Genomic DNA, 19,486 nt, shown 5'->3' on the forward strand with positions numbered 1-19,486 from the left:
GATGAAGTGTCCCTGGGCCATTAAGGCCCTCCCTCCACTTGCGCTTTACACCCTCTCCCTCTGGGCCACTCCAGGCTGTGCTTCTGTAGCACCACCCCCTCTGCTGCATCACCCGTGTCGTGTCTCCTCTCTGACTCACCCACCAGCATGCACACATGCGCTGTTTCCCACCTTGAAAGAAGCTGCTGCCTCTCCTGACTGAACAGTCCCCACATCCTGCAATCACCACTCCTTTTCCTCTTGACATTTCTAGAAAGAGCTCTAGCTATTGTTGCTGCCTCTGTTTCCCCAACTCCCATGTGTCCCCACCCCCAATGGTCAGCTTCAATCTGCATCACTCCTCTTGCTGAGACTCCTCTGGCCAAGGCCACCAAGGACCTCAATATCCTCAAATCCAATATTTATCCTCCATCCCTCCTTGAGACTTCACCTCTCAATCAGACAGAAGTGGCTTCTTAAAAAATGTTTTTTTTTTTTGAGAACTTTATGATATAAGTCTCTCTTGTTTTTTCTCCTATCCCTTCCTACCTGTTCCTTCTCAATTTTCTTTGCTGGCTCTCCGTCTTGATCTTAATAAATGTTGGAATGTCCCACAGCACTGCCCTGGTCTCCCTCTGCCTTCCTTCCACACACTCCTTTCAGGGACCTGATTTAGCCTCACAGCTTTAGATGCCTTGTTCATGCCACTGACCCTGTAACTCAGTCTCTCCTTGACCCTCCAGCTTTGGGTCCTGTAAGGCTGGTCTTTATGGTTCCTGTGTCCTCTGGTTTCCTGTCATGCCTGGCCAATGGAGGAGTCAGCGGGAGATGAAGGGTGGGAATAGATGGATTCCTGGTATTTATTCCTTGGCTCCTTCCTGTCAGGTCATAAAATGGCAGCAGCAATGTTTCTCTACTGAAGGCCCCAACTCCTGCCAGGTGGGCTTTCACTACAATGTCTCTCTCCAGGTTATTCTAAACCTTTTGTCCCTCTCCCTTGCAGGTCTAGGGCCGACAGTGGCTCCCCTGTTGCTAGCTCTGGGGGCTTTGCCATCCCTTGCTGATTCTTTAACCCTGCCCACAGCTTTATGCAATCCCTTCATAAAATTCTTCCCCTTCCCCCGTGTAAGTGTGCCTCTGTTTCTTGCCAGAACCCTCATTGATACCACACTCAGATTTATATCTCCAGTCCTCACCTCGTTCCCCCTAACTCCACACTTTCATATCCAATTGCATTTCTGACATCTCCGTGCGTATGTTTGGTACACAGCTCTTACTTAACACAGCCCAAACAGAATTCTTGACTTCCGACCCCCAAAACTTGTTTCTACTCCAGTTTTCCTCATCTCAGTAAGCTGGATCCATCATCTACTCAATGGCTTAAGCCCCAAATCTAGGCTTTAGCCTTGATTCCTCTCCCGCCTGCACCTAACACTTCTTATATCCAGTTCATCAATGGGTCCTGTGGACTCTCCAAAATATATTCTGCATTGGTCCTATTTCTCTCCACCTAGACTTACCAGGCTACCTCAAGTTGCCATCATTTGTCACCTCAACTATGAACAGCCTGCACGTCTCTTGGCCTCCTCACCGACTCCATTACATCCCATTCTCTACAACACAGCTGGAGAAGTGCTTTAATAATAGAAATTGGACCTCATCATCCCCAGCTTAAAACCATCAACAACTACGGTTTTGTAATAAAATTGCAACCTCTTCATAAAGTCCTGCAGAAACTGGCCCTGCCCCTCTCTCCAACTTCATCTCGCTTCCCTCATCGACCCTACCCCAGCCATACTTTCCTTCTTTGGTGTCTTGCCCCACCAAACTTGTTCCCACTGTGAAACACTCTCCCTAGATGTCCCCTCTTCCCTTCTGATCTTTGCATGGTGGATTTTTTTCTCATCATCTCCATCTCTACTTAAATGTCGCCTGCTCAGAGCAGCCTCCATTTACACTCAGTCTAAATCAGTGATATAATTGCATTAATTCTTTGCACCATCCATAAGCAAAACTGTAATTTGATTCTCCCTAGAACATGAGCCCCACAAGAGCAGGGACTTCTGTCCCTTGTTCACCATTGCACTCCCAGACCCTAGAACAGAGCCTCCTAGTGAAAGAGCCCTGGTGGCGCAAATGGATAAGCACTCGGCTGTGAACCAAAATGTTAGTGGTATGAACCTACCTAGCAGTTCCAAGGGAGAAAGACCTGGCAATCTACCTCCATAAACATTACAGTGAAGAAAACTCTATGGGGCAGTTCTACTCTGTCACATGGGGCCTATATGAGTTGAAATTGACTCGATGGCACCTAACAACAACAACCGTGAGTGACGTACAGACATTCACTGAGTGAATGAGTATGAGAATGCTACCCAGAATTGCTTGATCTGCCAATTTTTCAGGAGAAACCAGGAATAAGAATTTTTATATAAAAGCTCATGATTTTTATCATCTTGGCTACTAGTTCATTTACTTTTTAATTGTGGGTCGAAAGAATCCTGTCTGCAAGCCCAATTTAGTCTGTGAGCCACCAGTTTGTGGCTCCTATATTAAAGATTATATTCCAAGGCTATTTAAAAAGGGAAACGTTTAGTGGCAGGAGATAAAGGACAAGTGTCTGAAAGTCCACCCCAAAATGGCCTTTTTAAAGCTGGAATTGTGGCTTCAGCCCACTTTTCCTAAAACTTTGTATCTGAGAGTCCCTATGAGCTAGAATCCTTTAACTTCTTTTGCTGCTTTCTTTGCAGCGGAGGGTGCAAACTCAATTCTAGATCATCATAAACTACTTTTCCATTTTTACAAAATTGTTTAGTTTCATTCAAATCTCCAATGTCCTTTCTGTGGTTTTCTGCAGTCTTCATCTCTTTGAAATCCCCTAACTGACAGCATTAGCCCTGACACACCACACACCACGGAAAATTACAGGCTGGTGTTGTAGCTGATTGTGTCAGCATGTATTTGTGAATACCATAAAGCACTGAAATGAGACATGCTGCACTCCCTAATACAGGAGGTAATTTGTTTTTTGGACTGCCTGGTATTTGTGACATTCATTAGTGAGAGATGCAATAGGAAATAGAATTACACAAATGGGAGCTTCGTGTTATATTTGCTATCTGGGAGGTACACGTGATATATGGGGCCGCCAAGCTTCCCAGCCTCCCGTGCTTGGTGCTGAGACGCTGCTTTGCTGCTTCTAGCTTTTGTGTGTCTCATGGTTGGGAAGTGAGTACAACCTTCCCTCCCAGAAGATCCGGGGTGGGAGGTCAGCCCTCTCCCCACCACTGCCCTCTCTCAAGTCAACCCAGGTCTCGAGGTAGAAGAGAGAGGTTCCAGGCCTGGACAGGGAGGTGTTCTTCCCCCACAACCGAATAACAGCAGTCTTTTCCCAATTTGCAGAAATAAAAGCTATTAGCTCATTTTTAAGGGTTTTTTTCTCTTCTTCCTCGCCATGTCTCCCCCCGCCCCCACCCCCCCAAAAAAAACTTTTGTAACTGGAATGGTGAGTTTGCTCGAGTAGGTGAGGAGGGAGAAAATAATCAGCATCAGTTGTCAAACATCATAGTTTTGCGATCAGCTTGTCGGGCTCACCTCCTGGCAAGTCATTACGAGCACAAGCTCTGGAACTGGACTGTGGGATTCAGCTCTGGCCTAACCACTCACGACAGTGTGACTTTGGGCAAGTGAGTTAACTGATCTGTGCCTTGATCTCCTCATACGTAAAATAGGGATACTAACGCTACCTGACTTATAAGGTTATTGTGAGGATTCAATGAGTTAATAAACATGGAGTGCCGAGGACTTAGAACAAAGAGTCCTGGTCAAGCAGTGGTTAAGCTGGAGGCTGCTAACCATGAAAGGTCAGCGACTCTGCAGGAGAAAAGACCTGGAGATCTGCCTCCATAAAGATCACAGCCTAGGAAATGTTACTGGACAGTTCTACTCTGTCACATAGGGTCTCCAGGAGTCAGAATTGACTCGATGGCACACAACAACAGGACGTAGAAGAATACCAGCACATACTAAATGCTGCATAAGAGTTTGGTGCCATTATTAAATTTGGTAGGAAGATTGTGAGTTTTAGAAAAGGAAAGATCAGTTCTGATAAGGCTCTGCCACTGGATTATGCGCTGTGTGGCTTTGGGCAAATTATTCATCTCAATTTTACAAGTAAGGACCCCAAAGCCCTGTTTTAGAAGACTTACCTCACAGGCTTATTTTGAGGAGCAACAACAAAGCACATAGAACACCTAACCCGGTGCCTGACTTTGAGTAGGAACTCATTAAGTGAACACAATAGGCTTATGTAATTAACCACAGGTAGTAGCTGACTTCCGGTGTATCTGAGTTATGATGAACCGCGCTTATGGCCATCTGGTTTTTTGGGTTTTTTTTGTACGTCTTATCGTTAGCAATATGTATTACATACAATGTTGCAGCGTGTAATTTTCTGATGGTATCATTCTCATGCCAATCCCCAAAGACAAATAAAGATCAGGCTCATAAAGTACTGATGATAAAAGACAATAATTATGAAAACAAAAAAATAAATAAATAAATGAGGTATTCCACTTAAGACAGAGTCGTTGGAACGGAACCCCTTCATAAATTGGGGACTACCTGTATAAACCTTTACAATTAAGAATTTATTTAAAATATTTTATGTAACACTATTGTTGAGCTAAGTGGCCTATATAACCATTTGAGTGACGTTTTTGCTGATAAGTTTTTCCCCAGGTTCCATGGCGTTCTGCAAGGATTCCTATAGTTTTCTAGGCTGTCTAAACAGGTTTAAGGATACTAACAAAGTATCATAAAACACTGTGGCCAGTGGGATCTTGGGATATATCTATAGAGGCATAACCTGACAACTTCAGCCACTCACCAAGAAGGCCACAAGTAGAAATATAGCCAGTTTAGTACTTTGACTGAAATTAATCCGAGCCTTTTGAAAATCCATTTGGGTTAATCTGGCACTTAAAGTAGAAAACAGGTAATTTTTGAGGAAATTTGCCCAGATAACACTAAATAAAGAGCACTAAGCAAGGAGCCAGTTGACTATGTTATGTTGTTCTGTCTCATCAAGAATCAGGATGGCCACAGGAGCCTCCACGCCTGCTCTCTGGGCCTCAGTTTTTTCACACATAACACAAAGGAGCAGATAACCAGGCCCTTCTAGTTCTAAAATTTTATGATTCCAATTCAGAGATGTGGAATTGATTGTGTGGAAAAAAAAAGTGCATGGAAGCATAATACCTTTTTCCTAAGACTTGGCACCATTTGATGCCCAGAGACATGTTAAGAAGTGTGAGAGTGGGCAGCCTGCACATATGGAAACAAGTCCCCCTCGTTGGGTCAAGATGTTTCTGACTGGACAAGAGAGGAAAGCAGGTGAAAATAAGTAAGTCTTACCTTTTAACTTCTTTGGCATCACTTGCGATGAAAAATCCTAAAGTACCTTCTTGGATCTTAAGGTGGTTTCCAGGATTAATTAATATACTGCTCGGTGAACAAAAACAAACAAGGAAGACACATTTGTGAGACCATATTTTGACTGAAACCGTGAACGGTATACTTTTTTTTTTTTTTTAATAGGGGGCCCACTAGTCTAATGCTATTCCCAAGGATTTTGTTCAGAGCTTGATGTTCCCCGTCCCACCCATTTAAATAGATAAAGCCATCATTAAGTTCTACTGATTGATTCTCAAGTTAGCATACTCCCAGTTGAGGAAACTGAAGCAAATCTAGGTTTTAGGGCCCAGGTTTGTACAATGGGGCAATCTGGCGACCATCAAAGGCATCTGACTTGAAGCAAAGTTCCTAATAATGTATCCCTTTGGAAACTGCCATTGGTGGTCAATGTTGAAGAGTTATTGGTCTAATAAAGCCGTTGCTACACCCATTTTCCTTTAGATGACAGGGCATTAATGGGACCCCTATATGCACACATAAACACACATGTATACACACCACATATTACCGTGGGCAATGGTACAGGACACCCACAACCAAGGCAGAAGGAAAGAGAACATCTGTGTGACACCGTCAGGACATGGAAGTAGATTCCACGTACAGTCTAGGCAGGAAGAACTGGGTCTACTCTACCAGCAAAGAAGAAAAATGCTAGCAGTTGGAAATACTTAATGATTTCAATCTGGTGTTGACAAAATTATATGGAGATGTTCAAATAAGGTGTCTGCCTAGAACCTCCTGACTGGAGCTAACTGTTGTGAGAAAACAAATTCAAATTACTCCTAAAAAAAACATTTCCCCTGCAGGGAAGTATGAGTCTAAATATACACTGTCCTATTTCCACATGGTATAAAGAGATTAGCTGACCAACTTGTGTTTGGACTGACAAAAGAGATAAATGTATCCTAATCTGATAAATGGATGAAACAAACAAGTTTAATTTTCTGCAGATCAAAAGCAGAACACAGGACTGTCTTACACAGGGACCGAGATGATGCTTTGAGCATAATGGACGCTGACTTTTGGGACTCTAAATGTAGCAACAGATACAACAAAGGCATTCTTTGATCCAAAAAGGTAATAGATGTTTGGAACCAGGCTCAAGGAGCTCAAATTCCTAAAACAATCAAAATGGAGAATGGTAATTAGCATGCCATCTTTTTTCTGCTGAAAAAATCATTCCAGAAAGTGCTGTAGCCAACAAATTGATCAGTCTGTAGTAATTCAGGAAGGACCCAGGTGAATATTTGTTCTGTTTGAAGATCTCAGAGTAGATGGTTATTGCAAAATAATGGCTTGTGGTCACAAGAACATCCACTACTACCCATAATAAGACCTGATAGAAGGAAACTGAACCTGTATCATCGTTGTTATTAACACAAAGTAATAGCAAGAGTCCAAGAAGGTTTGACTCTTCTGTCCCAGAACCACAGAGCTATGAGATTCTGCACAAGCCAGAAAGCAGCAGATCACATTAATGCCACAGCTTGCGACCAGCAGCCATGCTGTCCAGACACCTCCTAATTTCTCCTCTACCAGCTTCTCACATTGGAATAATCAGCCCTCTGACTCTGCATAGTCACGAGGGGAGGGGTCAGAGCTTACACAGTTTAGACAAATTCCTTTTTCAAAGTCAATTAGACAGGATGTTTTAGAAAAGCCTAACTTCAGGTTTTGCACACTTTCTTACCCCTTTCCTGCAGGTGGTTCTTACCTGCCCCGGCTCCACAATTAAACATTGGCTCCAATTCCAGCATGGCCATTTTGTAGGTGTCTGACTTGGGGCAAGTTACTAAGCCTCCCCTAGAACTAAATTTCCTCACCTGTAAGATGGGGATGATAATAAAAATCATCTTACTTCCAAGGATTAAACGAGATAACGCAGGGAGGGCTCAATTCATGTGGGTCAATGTTACTTTTATTATTCCTTATTACCAAAAAGCCAAAAACGTATTTCATGCTTAGAGGAATTAGCTGATAGTTTCTTTAACTGGCCCCAGGGAATTGAACACAGGGCTTCTTATCAAAATGATGTTGTTGCTAGTTGCCCTTGAGTTGATTCTGACTTATGGAGACCCTATGTGTGCAGACCAGAACTGCTCCATAGATTTTTTTAAAGGCTGTGGCCTTTCAGATGCAGACTGCTAGGCTTGTCTTCTAAGACATGTCTGGATGAGTTCGAACCACCAACCTTTAGGCTAGTAGTTGAGTGCTTGTTGACTGTTTGTGCCACCCAGGGTACCCTGCCCACAATGAGATGAAGCTCCAAGGTGTATAACTGTCCACTCCAGAATCATGTCCAAGGGCGTACATGAGGAAGTCTGTGTACTTCTGTAGCCTAAATTGGAAAAGTCGGTATTTTGATATGTGTTCATAAAAAAAAAAAAAGAAAAGAATGCTAAAAAAGCTTCTGAGTGGAAAAAAAAAAATGATTTGAACAACAGAATTCAAAAGGGGAAATTTGACGTTCATCAACATTTTGGTGACATATATGTGTGCAAAACAAGCCTCCCATGGAAGCTCTGATCCTTTTTTACATAATAGGCTTCATTACTTTGTACTCCAATGACCAAGCCCACTGTGTCATTGTGGGAAATACAGTGATAGCTGGCTTCCTGTCAAGGAAAAGTTTCTTCTCATCTCTTCCGTTCTTTCTCAACAGTGAACAAGAATTGGCCTACAGTGAAAATTTGGGATTACAGAGGCTGCAGGTTGAAATAATTATTACAGCCTTCAAGCTTGTTTTTTGTCAAGTTTCTGTGGTGGATTAGAAAGATTCTAGGTACTGGAGTCAGGTGATTTGTGTTCCAATCTCAGATTGGCACCAATGTCAGCTAAGCAAGCAGGTGCACGTGTCACAGGTCAGACCTCACAAGTTCAGGCCCTGGCCTTGGGCATGTGGATGCAGCTAAGCCTCACTCTCTGCATCTGTAAAATGGGGTGAATGATCGCTACCTGAGGGTATTCCTAAGAGAATTAAAGTAAGTACTATGTGTTGAGTGCCTGGCACACAGTAGTCCTTGTTGTTGTATGTGCCGTTGAGTCACTTCTGACTCATAGCTACCTCACAGAACAGAGTAGAACTGCCCCACAGGGTTTCCAAGAATTGACTGGTGGATTTAAACTGCCAACCTTTTGGTTAGTAGCCAAGCTCACAACCACTGCGCCACCAGGGCTCCAGTAGTCCTTAACACACAGTAGCTATTGCTAGTGGTAAGGGGATTATAAAAACCAGAGTGTTGTTGTGTGCCACTGAGTTGATTCTGACTCCCTAAACCAGAGGGAAACGACTCGACAGCACTGGGTTCTGGGCTTTAATATGACAACTGTCCATTTTGTCCTTGGCACTAATAAATAAGCCAGGAGGTAACCTACTGGTACTAGAAGACTCTCTCCTGGCACCAGTGTCAGAATATTCTACCCTGCACAACATCTGGAGAGCGGCTAATGTGAACTGACTTCTGGCTTACACCAGGGTGTCTCCCTGTCCCTTAAAGGTTGTGGCTGATGATGTAAGGCACCGAGAGCATCTCCAATGACATCACTGCCTGTGTGATTCCCGGATGCCCTCTGGCTCTCTCAGGACAGGGGTGAGAGGGTTTAAGTCATCTCTGTGTGACGACTGAGGCAGCATCATTTACAGATATCCAGATAAGGTTAAGGGAGCCTTCCAGATGGGTATCCAAAAAATGAGCCCAGCTCTTGAGAATAATGAAAGACACCTAGATATATAAAGATTGTCATTGTGCTAGATTCAGCTCACATATTCAAGGGTTTGGTAAAGACGCATGTGCCCTCGATTTCAGGGGACCAAAACAAAAAACAAAAAAAAAATACGTGTTGATGTCGAGTCAATTCCGACTTATAGTGACCCTATAGGATAGAGTAGAACTGCCCCATAGTGTTTCTAAGGAGCGGCTGTTGGATCCGAACTGCCAACCTTTTGGTTAGCAGCCAAGCTCTTAACCACTACGCCACCAGGGCTCCTCCAGGGGGCCGGGACATATAATACTCCCTGTGTGAGGATCCAAAGCTTCAAAGACTCTTTGAGGAAATATATTACTGTTTACCATATTTTAGACATTAAGTCTTCTATTCATTCCAAATATAGAAGCTTCAGTAAAGTGTTAATCTTCCTCTTCCTGAAAAATATTAAAATATAAGGCTCTTAGACAGAAGTGACTTTTTTTCCCTGCAAAGTGTCTACTGCCCTTATAATTTGTTGCTGACCTCCTAATGTGAATATGTAAATCTTTCCAAAGATCTTTGATCTCTTTAAAAGAATATCCAATGTTAAGTTTGTTTTGTTCACATGACTGCCAAAATTCCCTCTCCCTTTGGGCCACTTTAGATCAGTTCTCTGGCTCCAACTTTGTCTAATTCATGGCTTATCAGAGATAAACTTCAAGATGTGTCATGTGAAGAATCAAGAAAATCTCTAAGAAAAAAGCCCATGTATCAATTAGCAGAATTCCAATAGAGACATTTTTTTGGCAGGAGTGGATTCTCTCTCATTTCAAGCAACATATAAATTATCTTTGTTCTTCAATGACCTTGCTAATTTCAACTGAAAACATTCAGTGGCAGCTGATGGGGCCCCTTCCCCAAGGATACTTGCTCTCTCTTTCTGTTTTGCTCTGAGACTATTTTTATATCTAGATTTATTCCTTGTCTCTTAACTCACCACAGGAAGCAAGTACACACATATTTTCTGTGGGGAACTCATAGTTGAGCTGTTGCTGTTGTTGTTAGGTGCTGTCGAGTCAGTTCAGACTCATAGTGACCCTACGTACAACAGAATGAAACAGACTTGTCTTGTACCAGTCCCACAATCATTGTTATGCTTGAGCCTACTGTAGCAGCCACCGTGTCACTCCATCTTCTTGAGGGCCTTCCTCTTTTTCGCTGATTGTCCTTCTCCAGGAACCGGCCCCTCCTGATAACGTGTCCAAAGTATGTGAGACAAAGTCTCACTACCCTTGCTTCTAAGGAGCATTCTGGCTGTACTTCTTCCAAACCAGAGTTGTTCATTCTGCTGGTAGTTCATGGTATACTCAATATTCTCCACCAATACCACAATTCAAAGGGATCAATTCTTCTTTGGTCTTCCTTATTCATTGCCCAGATTTCACATGCACATGAGGTGACTTAAAACACCATAGCTTGAATCAGGCACACCTCAGTCCTTAAATGACATCTTTGCTATTTAACACTTTAAAGAGGTCTTTTGTGGTAGATTTTCCCAATGCAATATGTCATTTGATTTCATGACAGCTGCTTCCATGGGTGTTGATTGTGGATCCAAGTAAAAGAAATCCCTGACAGCTTCAATCTTTTCTCCGTTTATCATGATGTTGCTTATTTGTCCAGTTGTGAGAATTTTTGTTTTCTTTATGTTGAGGTGTAATCCATACTGAAGGCTCTGGTCTTTGATCTTCATTAGTAAGTGCTTCAAGTCCTCTTACTTTCGCAGGCAAGGTTGTGTCATCTACATATTACAGGTTGTTAACGAGTCTTCCTCCAGTCCTGATGCCACGTTCTTCTTAAAACAGTCCAGCTTCTCAGATTACTTGCTCAGTACACAGATTGAATTAATATGGTGAACGGATACAATTCTGATGCACACCTTTCCTGACATTAAAACATGCAGCAACCCCTTGTTCTGTCCAAACAACTGCCTCATGATCTATGTACAAGTTCCTCACGAGCACAATTTAGTGTTCTGGAATTCCCATTCTTCACAATGCTATCCATAATTTGTTATGACCCACACAGTCGAATGCCTTTGCATAGCCAATCTAACACAGGTAAACATCTTCCTGGTATTCCCTGCTTTTAGCCAAGATCCATCTGACATCAGCAATGATATCCCTTGCTCCACACCCTCTTCTGAATCCAGCTTGAATTTCTGGCAGTTACGCGTTGACGTACTGCTCTAACTGCTTTTGAATGATCTTCAGCAAAATTTTACTTGTGTGTGGTATTAATGATATCGTTGGCTAATTTCCACGTTCGGCTGGATCACGTTTCTTTGGAATGGACACAAATATGGATATTTTCCCATCAGTTGGCCAGGTAGATGTCTTCCAAATTTGTTGGTATAGATGAGTGAGCACTTCCAGTGCTGCATCCATTTGTTGAAATATCTCAATCGGTGTTTCATCAATTCTTAGAACCTTGTTTTTCCTCAATGCCTTAGTGCAGCTTGGACTTCTTCCTTCATTAGCATCAGTTGCTACCTCCCGAAATGGCTGAACATCAACCAGTTCTTTTTGGTATAGTGACTCTGTATATTCCTTCCATCTTCTTTTGATGCTCCCTGCCTCATTTAATATTTCCCCATAGAATCCTTCAATATTGCAACTGTCTTCTTGAGCTGCCCTTTGAAATCTGTTCAGTTCTTTTACTTCATCATTTCTTTCTTTGGCTTTAGCTATTCTATGCTCAAGAGAAAGTTCCAGGGTTTCTTCTGACATCCATTTTGGTCTTTTCTTTCTTTCCTGTCCTTTTAATGACCTCTTGCTTTCTTGATATATGATGTCCTTGATGTCATTCTACAACTCGTCTGGTCTTTGATCATTAGTGTTCAATGTGTCAAATCTATTCTTGAGATGGTCTCTAAATTTACGTGGGATATACTCAAGGTCACACATTGGCTCTTGTGAACTTGTTCTAATTTTCTTCAGCTTCAGCTTGAACCTGCATATGAGAAACTGATGGTCTGTTCCACAGTCAGCCCTTGGCCTTGTTCTGGCTAATGATATTGAGCTTTCCCATTGTCTCTTTCCACAGATGTAGTCAAGTTGAATCCTGTGTATTCCACCTGGCAAGGTCCACATATATAGTCACCATTTACGTTCTTGAAAAAGGGTATTTGCAATGAAGAAGTCAACGGTCTTGAAAAACTCTATCATGCAATCTCCAGCATCGTTTCTATCACCAAGGCCATATTTTCCAACTACTGATCTTTCCTCTTTGTTTCCAATCACCAGCAATTATCAGTGCCTGATCGCATGTTTAATCAATTTCAAGACTGCAGATGTTGGTAAAAACCTTCAATTTCTTCATCTTTGGCCTTAGCAGTTGGTGCGTAAATTTGATTAATAGCTGTATTAAGTGGTCATCCTTATAGGCATATAGATATGATACTATCACTCACAGCGCTGTACTTCAGGATAGATCTTGAAATGTTCTTTTTGAAGATGAATGCAAAGCTATTCCTCTTCAATTTGTCATTCCTGGCATAGTAGACCATATGATTGTCTGATTCAAGATGGCCAATTTCTGCTCACTAATGCCTAGGATATTGATGTTTATGTGTTCCATTTCATTTCTGATGATTTCTAATTTCCCTAGATTCATACTCCGTACATTTCACATTCTTATTACTAATGGATGTTTGCAGCTGTTTCTTCTTATTTTGAGTCACGCTGCCTCAGCAAATGAAGGTGACGAAAACTTGACTCCATCTACGTCATTAAGGTGGACTGTATTTTGAGGAGGCAGCTCTTCCCCAGTTGCCTTTTGAGTGCCTTCCAACCTGGGGGGCTCATCTTGTGGCACTATACCAGACAATATTCCATTGCTATTCATAATGTTTTCACTGGATAATTTTTTTCAGAATTACAATATCAGGCTCTTCTTTCTAGTCTGTCTTAGTCTGAAAGCTTAGCTGAAACCTGTCCGCTGTGGGTGATGCTGCTGGTATTTGAAATACTGGTGGCAGATCTTCCAGAATCACAGCAACACACAAGCCACCACAGTATGACAAACTGACAGACGCAAGGGGGCTGAGCAGAGGCGTAAAAAACACGATCACGTTTTATTTACTTCTGAGTTTCTCACAGTAGCAAGCAAAGAGTCCTTCATGCAACAGATACTTTGCAACTATTTGTTGGATGAATGGAAAATGTAAATCATTGGCTTCCATTCTAAAAGTTCTCCTTTTCCTTTCTAATAAGGAGAAAGGTGGTCAAAACTGTTTTTTCAAAGAATAAGCTGCAATTCTTGTCACTCAGGCCTATCACAGATATGACCACACTCCTCTAGGGGGTTGGAAAAATAAGCTAGCAATCTCCCACAGGCATTAAGTATAAATATGTACATATACGAACATATAAACAGACAACCACTTGGGGACCTGTAGCAATTGATTTCAGTATTGAAAATAATATTCACTTAGGAATGAAATATTTGTTTCTAAACACAGAACATGTTCACGTGGAACTAGCTAGCACGGTCAGTCCAACGAGGAATTGTTTCTAGCAGGTTCCTGTATGAGAGGAACACCAAGTCTCAAGCTACATTGCATTTTGTTGTGTGTCTCTTGCTGAACTCAGGTCAAATTGGAGAATCAGGGTGTGGTGCGGGAAAAATGATTTATCCCTTTCTACTACCACTTGCACATAACAACTGGGAAACATCTAGTGATTCCTTCCTCAATCACTATAAACTTTATATTTTGTTTTTGGAGACAACCAGTGACTAATTGGTAATTCAACTGAAACAGACATTATTTCTTCCAAAAGAAATTTTCAACCATTACGGGTAAATATTATAGGTGTATATTTCTCTTTCCTTCTGCATTTTGGTATGTCTATTATACCACACCCCAGGCAATTAAAAATATATCACCACTCACACAATAATATAGTTTGTAGTTGATAACATGATAATTATATTTGTGTCTAGCAAGCTACTGGGACTTCATTAATTAGAGTAAGCAAGTAAGAACCATCTAAGACTTCAGTTCATGCTCTGCCCAGATGAATCTTGCCACAGTGAAGTGGTCTCTTTGATCAAACAAGTTCATAGGCTATTGCTACTGAGTGGGCCTTTGAACCAAGTGTGTCCCCTCTCAAGGAACACAACCACACTGTAGCTTGTGCGCTGAGAAGTTCCAAATCTCAAATCTTATTGCCTGTCTGGACTTTTCATTTCTTCTGGCCTTCATAATATATGCTACTGGAGTCCCACACAACTAGACACACACACTTTTTCTTATAGGATATAAGTAGGAGACAAAGCTGTGTAGTCCATGCTTCAATATACGATAAGCCCGGTTCACTTACACAGAGACAGTATAATAAAGATTGCTCCCAGTTTGTCAGGTTCAAGCGACCGCCATTGGCAATATTGACAAGGACTTGTTGAGCCTGAATCCATTTCAATAATTCTAGAAATGGCATTTTAAAACATATTTGATATATAAGGAAAATATTAGCCATATGGGGCAGAACCAGGGAGAGAGTTGATCTAGGAAAGTGAACCCTGGATATTTGGTTCTGGGAGCAAGCCATGCCACTTTCTGGTATACGTTCAGACACTTCATGCCTACATCACAACATGCTTTCACCACAAGATAAAGGGACTCAAAGGCCAAAAGTCAACAGCAGAGGTACAACCACTGTGGACCTTTGAAGATACAAAATGTTGCAGTAACTTCTCGCAGTTGGATCATATTGATAATACCAAACTGACAGGAAGCCACCTCTATTTTCACACATCTACTCAAAAAACCCACAAAATCTGACTTTGGAAAAAGTACCAGACAAATATATACACACGTGAACACAAGTATACCAGCCCCCGACACACACAATTAGACACAAACACATGACAATGATCACAACCACAGGGAAAATTAACTCTTGGGAAGGATGGACAAGCAGCCATCTCAACAGTACGTTTTCAACAATACTGTCTTAGAGAACACATTACTGAAACACTATGCTGAAAATATTCACCCAAAAACTTTGTTAAAAAATGCCACTGATGAAGGTTTAGTCGTGCTTCATGCAATAGAAAACAGCAGCAAAACAGGGTGGAGTCACATGGTGAAAACTATGATACTTCATATTAAGAAGTATGCCCAAACACATTAGAAAAAAACTAAAACACGAGTGCCTCTCAATAAGTAGTACTCATTCAGTAAATCAAAGGCGATAATCTGGCAATTTATTAACAGTGTTCTAAGCCTTTACTGAGTACTGCCCAGGAAATAAAGTACTCAAGACTTTGTCATCAAACTAGGTATAAGGAAAAAAAAAAAAAGTGTAAGGGCTTGGTCTCCGTTTTGTGGATAAAAGGACACAAATTCTGCTCTACAGACTGGAAACCCAACACAGGGAGGAGGAGGTCACTGGGAATGTGGATGTGGTATGTACACAAAATGGCACCAGGCTCTGGTGGACACCAAGAACAACACATCAGGACAATACAGAAACAGACACAGAGGGCTGGAGAGATGCATCCTCCTTTTCAACTTTAATAGCATTTGTTCCCATCATTGGTGCCGTGACTGAAAAACAGGGCTGTGCCTTTCCCTTTTTTTAGGTTTCCTGCAAAGAAGTTAGTGCGTCATCCAAAAGAATCAACAAATCAAATAACAGCAATATGTTCCTTGCAATTTTTATGTACTCTAGTAGGTGGAGAGGGGTTTATATATATACATATGTATATACATAAATATATATATGTATATATTCTATAGACAAGGGGGCATGAGATTATATATATATATGTAACACACACACACATATATATATATATATATTAAGGAGGTAGGTGTTATCTTCCTGGGTTCTTGGCAAATGGTTAGTCCTGTGGTTAGGAGTTAAGGTAGAAGGGTGAAGGTTGGAGGAAAGTTAACGAAGAGTGCATACCGCTTTCGGCTTCTGCAAAACGACAAGAAAAGAATTGAAAATCAAACAATTTGATAATAAATCAATTGACACCAATAGGAAAGAAGAAATAAAACCTTTGTTTCAAATTACTGGAAGGAGGTATATGAAAACAAGGTTTTTCAGCAAAGCATGAAAACAGTAATATGGGGTGAAACCAACGAGGAAGGCAGTTAAACACAGGTTGAAGGCGAAGGAATTAAAAGGAGAAGCAGAGGTCTCTAAATTATAACACTCAGTCCTTTAGAAAATTTGAGAGGAAAAGAAAGGGGTAATTTTTAACTGAAGGAAAAATTAAAAGTCTCATCTCAGGAAGGATCCGAAATTTGATTACATTTAGCGTGGATATTATGTTTGATACGTCCTTGTGTTTTCTCAGAGGTATAATCCACATTCCCTCAAACACACCTTTTTCCATAAGAACCAATGTGCTTCCACAATGAGACCAAGCCACATTTTAGGATTAAAGCTGGCAACTGCACACAGAAAGCCAAAACAGAGCCAAACAAGTTCTTTTTGTGCTTTTCCAAAAAAAAAAAAAAATTATATATAAAAACTACCTATATCTATAAATGGGGATTTGTTGAGAACATCTCAGATTGGTGAATCAATTGGAGGGTCTATCACAAAAAAAGACTTTGTCTGCAGGGAACGCTCTGAGTTATCGTTCTTAGAATGATGACCGTAGATTCACACCAAATCATCAAAAGCCTCTCACTCACCCTGCTCGTGACCAAAGGTGACAGGTAGGAGACCAAGGGTCAAGGGTCAGGTTCAGTCTCCTGCCATAAATTATTCCAGAATGTTTGAAAAATACTATTCCGCTTCAGCATCGCCCACATCATGACACTTTGAGAGATGCATCAACGTGATCAAGAGAGAACACCATGTTACACAAAGATCTACTGACTTGGCAACATGAAGAATACCCATTTGCAAAAACCCAGGATACACATTTTCCCCTACACAGGTACAGGTAAGTATTGGCAAAAACACAGGCAAACTGTAATCCCAGAAAATTCCACCTCAGCTATTAAACAGGAAATAACCAGGACTCTCAGTTGTTTTGCAAATAATATTCTTCACATTGCCAACACAGAAAAGAAAAAATGTATATCTATACACATATTTATTAACTGTTACGGCCATGTTGTACAGGTGGCCACCAAATCTACCATTTTCTTTTTCCTTTTGGTTGATTTGGATTTTCAAAATAGCTTAACGTTTGATCAGATTGTGAGCAATCTGATCGGGAGGGTAAGGGAACAGAAAACATTGGATTGGCTTGCTTATAATCCAGTGTTTTTTTGGTCATAAGAGACACAGACTGTACATTCGGAGATTTGGCTTTACTGGGTCATTCAGCTGGAGGATGAACAATCCTTAAATGGTGATAGCAGGAACCTAACTAATCATGGAAACCTGAGACCTTCTGGTCTTGTCTACATTCTGCTTAAATTGTATGCTGGGGGTATCTGCACAATGCAGACACCTAAAGGAAGGTTTTTTTTTTTTTAATATTTATGTTATTTTCGGTGAAAATATACACAGCAGATCATACACCCATTCAACAATCTCTACATGCACAGTTCAGTGACACTGGTTACGTTCCTCACACTGTGTCACTACTCTCGTTCTCTCCCCAAATGGTTCCCCCCAGTGACTCAGACCCACTGTCCCATAAACCACTCACTGATGCTTTAGAGTTATGTTGCCAATTTTATCTGATACAAATAATTCTTTAAAAGACTGCAATGCTCAAGGCGAACATTCTTCCCTAATTCAGGTGAACTGTTGTTCAGTTTGACAATGACTTGAGGGGATGGTTGTGGTTCAAGGTTCAAAATATTTCTCAGGGCAACAGATTCAGGGGTTCCTCAGCCTCAACAGGTCCCGTAAGTCTGAGTCCCATAAGGAATTTTAAATTTTGTTCCACATTTCCCCTCCTTTTAATCAATACTCATTTATTGAATCCTTGATCAAAATATTCAGTCATGATAACTGGACACCATCAAGTTCTTTTGGTCTTATGGCAAAGAAGGCAGTAGTTCATGGAGGCAACTAGACAGGTAGTTCAGTTTCTTCTCAGATTCCTAGGTCTCCTTCTACAGAAGACTTACCTACTATAGCTAGGAACAAACTATGGATGCCTTTCTAGAGGACAAAGACCCAGGAATCTCTCAAGGAGCTCTCTTTCTTCCAAAACAATTGTTCAGAATTAGGATGCAAAAATCATCTCTATTTTATCTGTAATATATACAGTGCCCCATCAACAAAACTCCTTGTTAACGCGATGCGTCCTCGCTGCTTGCGTGAACTCATATATTGACTGGGCTGTTATCTATTTCAACAGACCCAGTCCCTCGTTAGCCTGACTTGCACATAATTGAGTGTAAAAGAAATAAATAAAGAGAGCTCCTGCCTTTGAGCCTGGCTCTCCTGGCTCATTTACATGAAGCTGCTATTCTGCCACCTGGATTCGGGATGCACTGGGAGAAGCACATATGGTACACAATAGGCTGCTTGTAATTTGGCCATCAAGAGAGCTGGTGTCTCCCATCACGCTCTGCCCCGTGTGTGCTGTAAAGGAGGCCAGAGTCCATCTGTTCTTTGCTCACAGCAGTCAAAAGGGTTCTAAGACAGGGTCTGTCCCCAGTTTTAAGCTTAGTAGGTGGCAAGTCCAAGTTGTCATGATCGGGTGGAGATTTGGGGGCTTTATCCTTCTCCCCCAGAGAATCCTTCTCTGAATGCCTAGTGGGGCTTGGGATGCAAGGCTGGTCTGGGAACAGAAGCTGCAGTGTCAGGTTAAGCATGGCTTGAAACGTGTCCTAGGGTCAGAAGGGCAAATAGATATTGCTTAGGAAAGAAGAGGCGGACCCAGCGTTTCCAGAGCGCGCTCTCACCCTCGTAAATGTCAGGCGGCAGCTGGGTTGTGGCAAACTTACCGGCTCTCTCGGTTGGCAGACTTGTACTCAATGGCTATCATTAGGAGCTTGAGCTTCACAAAACACAGCCTGCAACAAGATGGAGAAACCTCCCAGTCAGTGCTTCAGAGTGACCAGAGCCACATAACAAACACTGTTACAGCCTTTCCATCTCCTAACACCGTCATTATCCAAGGGGACCCTCATTCCACAGCCGCTGTGCCAAAGGAAGGGGGTGGGAACGACACCTCGCCATCTTCCCCATTAAACCTGATTTCTCGCAAGTGATAAGGCGAGGAATGTTCAAAGTGCAAATTGCACTAGGGTCTGGATGTCTAGACACAGCCCCCAAGCAGGGATTTGTGCCTGGGGATTTACACAGGGCCAGATCCATTAGTTACTCGGCTGGGTAGTAAAATGTTAACT

General features: G+C 41.8%; 1 protein-coding gene across 9 annotated transcripts in view; it reads right to left on the bottom strand.

The window, feature by feature from the left end:
- The window catches only part of KCNMA1 (potassium calcium-activated channel subfamily M alpha 1), a 917,661-nt gene that overhangs the window by 207,004 nt on the left and 691,171 nt on the right, over positions 1–19,486 (bottom strand). For all 9 annotated transcript variants that reach the window (XM_023547132.2, XM_010589260.2, XM_010589253.2 and 6 more), the window contains 2 exons: positions 19,082–19,150; positions 5,395–5,481 (listed from right to left, as the gene is read on the bottom strand). In XM_023547132.2, the coding sequence (XP_023402900.1) occupies positions 5,395–5,481; positions 19,082–19,150 (156 nt within the window). The remainder of the gene's footprint in view (positions 1–5,394; positions 5,482–19,081; positions 19,151–19,486) is intronic.

This window comes from Loxodonta africana, chromosome 16, assembly GCF_030014295.1.
Source record: "Loxodonta africana isolate mLoxAfr1 chromosome 16, mLoxAfr1.hap2, whole genome shotgun sequence".
In the NCBI taxonomy this organism is placed as follows: Eukaryota; Metazoa; Chordata; class Mammalia; order Proboscidea; family Elephantidae; genus Loxodonta; species Loxodonta africana.